At 35.7% G+C, this 4649-nt stretch overlaps 1 protein-coding gene across 2 annotated transcripts in view; it reads left to right on the forward strand.

The window, feature by feature from the left end:
• The window catches only part of Cep350 (centrosomal protein 350), a 174405-nt gene that overhangs the window by 92858 nt on the left and 76898 nt on the right, over positions 1-4649 (forward strand). For both annotated transcript variants that reach the window (XM_033762122.1, XM_010630274.2), the window contains exon 25: positions 2505-2592. In XM_033762122.1, coding sequence (XP_033618013.1) covers positions 2505-2592 — 88 coding nt within the window. The remainder of the gene's footprint in view (positions 1-2504; positions 2593-4649) is intronic.

Below are 4649 nucleotides of genomic sequence, written 5' to 3' on the forward strand. Positions count from 1 at the left end.
TCTGATAAAGCACGGTCCCTACTATGTATCATAAAGCTGGTACAAGATATTGTACATTCATAGAGGTATGATACAGTACCGTCCTACATCAATAATACTAGAATCAGTTTTGGTTTGAAATTTACTTTGCAAATAAAATTGCTACCCCTGTTTTTTTCTGGGCTTCTGTCACATGGAGAATTGTTTTCTCTCTTTTCACTTTCAGTCTGTGGGCTTCTTTTTGCGCTAGGTGTGTTTCTTGTTTACAACACATTGTTGGATTTTGCTTCTTATTCCATTTTGCCAGTCTATTTCTCTTGATTGGTGAGTTGAGGCCATTGACATTGCTGGTTATAACTGATATGTACTGACTTATTATTGACATGTTATTGGCCTTTTGTTGACTCTTTTTACTTTTTCACCTTCTCCTTTTAATTTCTTGCCTTGCCTATTTGATTTGCTCTGTTGGGCCTCATGGTGTTGTTGCCTTCATTGTCTTTTTCTAGGATCTTGTTTAGAATTGCTTGTAGTGCTGGTTTGGTATTCATGTAGTTTCTCAGGTGTTCTTTGTCATGGAAGTGTCTCATTTCCCCATCCATTTTGAAAGAGAGTTTTGCAGGATACATCAGTCTAGGTTGGAGGTTGTTCTCTTTTAGTACTTGAAATATCTCATTCCAGGCTCTCCTTGCCCCAAGGGTTTGTGTTGAAAAGTCTGCTGTGATTCTGATGGGCTTTCCTTTGCATGTGATTTGTTTCTTTTCTCTTACTGCTTGTAGTATTTTGTTTTTCTGTTGGGTTTCTGGGATCTTGATTATTATATGTCTAGGTGTAGATTTTTTTTGATTGTAGCTAGTTGGGGTCCTATATGCCTCAGTTATCTGAATGTCAAATTCTTCCCCTCTGGGAAGTTTTCTGTCATTAATTCTGCGAACAGCTTTTTAAAGTTATTTGTATTTTCTCCTGCTACTTCATGTATTCCTATCAGTCTTATGTTATTCTTCTTTGCATCAGGTAGGAGTTGTTGGATGGATTTCTCATGATCTCTCACTGTTTTTAAGAGACCTCTCTTTTCATGGTCACTGACTACAATCTTATCTTCTATATCTGAGAGTCTATCTTCGCATTCTTTTATTCTGTTGCGTACACTTTCAGTAGAGTCTCTTGGATATCTGTTTGAATCTGTTTTATGGATTCCATTTCTTTCCTATATTGGGCATTTATTTTTTCCATTTCTTTCTTATGCTGGGCCTTCATGGTTTCTATCATGGTCCTGAGCTCATCTATTTTTTTGTCAGTTTCTGCTCTAGAGTCTCGAATCACGACTTCCATTTGGCTCACTATCTCTGTGGTTATCTGGGAAATTATTTCTGTTTTGAATTTTCCTAGAGCCTGATTGATCTGTTTTGTTACTTCCTGTGCTTTGAGTTCAGGGTGTCCTGGTGGTTCACTATCGGTCTTTTCATCCTCATTTGCCCTACTGTTTGCCATTGGTGAACTGGAAGTCTGTCCTTATGTCTTGCTTACGTGTTTTCTCATTTTCATTTTTGTTGTCAGACTGTCCTTGATTTAATCTCTGGATTATCACCCAAATCTTTCTGATATAGTTGCACCCTATCTTCTGTGTCTGTAATAACCCACAGACATTCTCATCTTTATAACATCAGAGAAAATAGCTCATCAAATCAACTGTAATGCTTTACCCCAACTGATACAATCAGCAACACATTAAGATCAAGCACAACTTGGACACTAACTGCCTATGGTAGTCACTAGTCTATCACCCTTAAATCATTTGAATTAAATTGAAATCAAGAAGCAGTCCAGAACATGTCTGCAGTGAACAAAATTTCAATACAGTGTATTTACCATTTAATGGCTCAGACAGAGGGAGGTTGCAAGACCCCTGATCTCAGTTAGCTGATGGCTGAACCCCATGACTCATACTGACCTCGGGCTACAACACCCAGATTGAGTTCCCCAACCTTCTGAATGGTTGAACTCCACAACCTTCTATTACAGGTTTCCCACGCCCTTTCTTTAAAGATGTTCGAAGTTGGGAACTCAGAAAAATACCCTTGATGACAACCTTTGCCTCTGCAGACTGGGTCCAAAGACTGGCACAGTCAGGAGGTCTGAGAGTGTGTGTGTGGTGGGGGCTTATAGGGGTTCAGGGGCACCCACACGGCTACCTTCCGGGTGCTTGAGTGATGACTGCTGGGTCGGGAGCAGGCGTGGCTCTCCTTCCCTCATGGATGGGGCTGACTCTTTATCTCTTGTTGGTGTTTTAGATTTAATTCTTTTTCAGTGTTATCTCACTCAAGTCTTTCAGTTTTTGAAGAATATAGTCTAGGGCTTGCATATATTATATACTCAGTAAAATACTTGTTTGGGAAATAGATTGCTGCATATAGCAACCATTTTTAACATATGAAAATGTTTAATTATTTTATAGACTTTCAGTATTTAAGAATTATTGAAATTATAAATCTAATCATCTTTGTCTCAATGAAAAATATTATTTACAGACATCTACGAGACAAAGGAGAGGATGATAAAATGCCTCCACTCCGGAAGAAACAACGTGGTTTGCTTTTAAGATTGCAGCAAGAAAAGGTATGTTAGGAAAGACCCTGATAAGACAGTTTATCTTAAGGCAGTTTAGTGTGTGGAAGCTATTAGTTTGCTTAATCTCTTTTCTTATGATTGCCTTACACAAGATTTAGTCATACTCATGCTACGTATGCCTGTAGGGCTATAATTATAGGGGTTCTTGATAATCTACCATATTTCTTTTATATTAGAATTGTGTCACTGCTAACTTAATATATAATCAAATTTTCTGCCTTTGTGTAGCACGTAGTTTTTTGAAATAAATATTTTTAAAATTAAGGTACGTATAAAAGAATCTATTTGGATTAACTTTTTAATCATTGTTTCTCTAGATTTTTGTGACATACTAATTACATATTGACAAATGTTTTTGCTTAGTGGACTTAGACCTTGGTTTTGAATTCTGGAGAGGTAGTAGTATGTATTGTAATAGTAGTATGATGATTAAAAATTCAGACTCTGGAGTGAGATTGCCTATGCTAGGGTTTGTGAACCTATGGTGGTATGCGCAGTAGACTATCATTGAAAGCTCTTAAAAGTTCAGAATCACTAGCCTATGCTAACATTCGAACTCTCTAATTTTGTTTCGTAACTTTGAACAAGTTACTTAATTTCTCTATGTCTTTTTCATCTATAAACAGTAATAATAGTAACATACTTTATAGGTTTGTTGGGAAGAATAAGTGAGTTAAAACATAAACTTAAAATAGAACTTGGCACAATAGTAAGTGCTCAATGTTAGCTGATACTGTTTAAATTCCAGCTTTGTCACTTGCAACTATGTAATCATGGTCAAGTTTAAATAACTCTGAGACCTCATTCCCTCATCTGTAGGAGTGGGATTATACTTCATATGGTGATTATGAGGTTTAAATGAAATAACATGTATATAGTGTGTTTCATATTACCTGGTGAGCATTCAGTAGATTCTAGTTTTCTTTCCCCATTGTCAGGGAATAGCTACTATGTTAGTTGATTTATGAAGTTACTTGAGTGATTGAGATTATCAGCATTTTAAAATAGATTCACTGCAGTAAATATCACTGAAAATTTCTGAACTTTGTTTTTCAAAAGAAGAAAAAAAATTTTTTTTTGTCATACCAGGGATCGAACTCAGGACCTTGCCCTTCAGGCAGGGGCCACTGAGATAAATTCCTGGCCCTTAGAAGAAAAAATTTGTCTTTTTAATATAAAAAATTTTAAAATAAAATTTTCTTAGTTAAAATCAGCAAATAACTTTCTTCAGTGTTATAATAGATTTCCATGTGTAAAATAGAAGAAAAAATTTATATTTTCTCCCATTCTGCAGTATTTTTTCACTTTAATAGTACCTTTTAAAGTATAGAGTTTTAAATTTTGATATATTTGATATTTCATTACATGCATTATATTTTTTCAATTTTTGTTAGTTTGAAAATATATTTGTTTGTTTGTTTTTTGAGACAAGGTCTCACTATGTAGTTGAGACTGACCTGCAACTCACTATGTAGCCCAGGCTGGTCTTGAACTTATAGCAATCTTCCTGCCTGAGTATCCTGAGTGCTGGAATTACAGGCGTGCACCACTACACCTGAAAATATATTTGCTTCAGCCTTTTTAAAGGATATTTTAATAAGTATAGAATTATTCTCTTTCAGCATTTTTAAAGTTATCAGTTTGTTGCTTTGCATTGCTTGTTGTGAACAGAATTGTCTTAATTTTTTTTTTTTTTTTTGGTAAGTTCCTTTTAAAATAAAAAAAAAAAATGTCTTTGGATTTACTTGGAGGTGGGAAAGGAGAACGCCAGGGCCTTCACACTGCACTATATCCCTAGCCCTTTTTAAATTTTTTTTGTTTTGAGGCAGGGTCTTGCTGTGTTGCTAAATCACCCAGGCTGAACTCAGACTTTTGCTCTTTCTGCCTCAGTTTCTCAGAGTGCTGGTATTATGGGTGTATGCTACCACACCCAGCTGTTTTTGATTTTTTTTAAAAATAGTTTTAATATGATGTATCTAGATACAGTTTCCTCATATTACTCTTATTCAGGGTTTTATGATCTTCTTCCTCTCCCTCTCCCCCTC

This window comes from Fukomys damarensis, unplaced genomic scaffold (genome assembly GCF_012274545.1).
Source record: "Fukomys damarensis isolate Sample0158 unplaced genomic scaffold, DMR_v1.0_HiC HiC_scaffold_11, whole genome shotgun sequence".
Taxonomy (NCBI): Eukaryota; Metazoa; Chordata; class Mammalia; order Rodentia; family Bathyergidae; genus Fukomys; species Fukomys damarensis.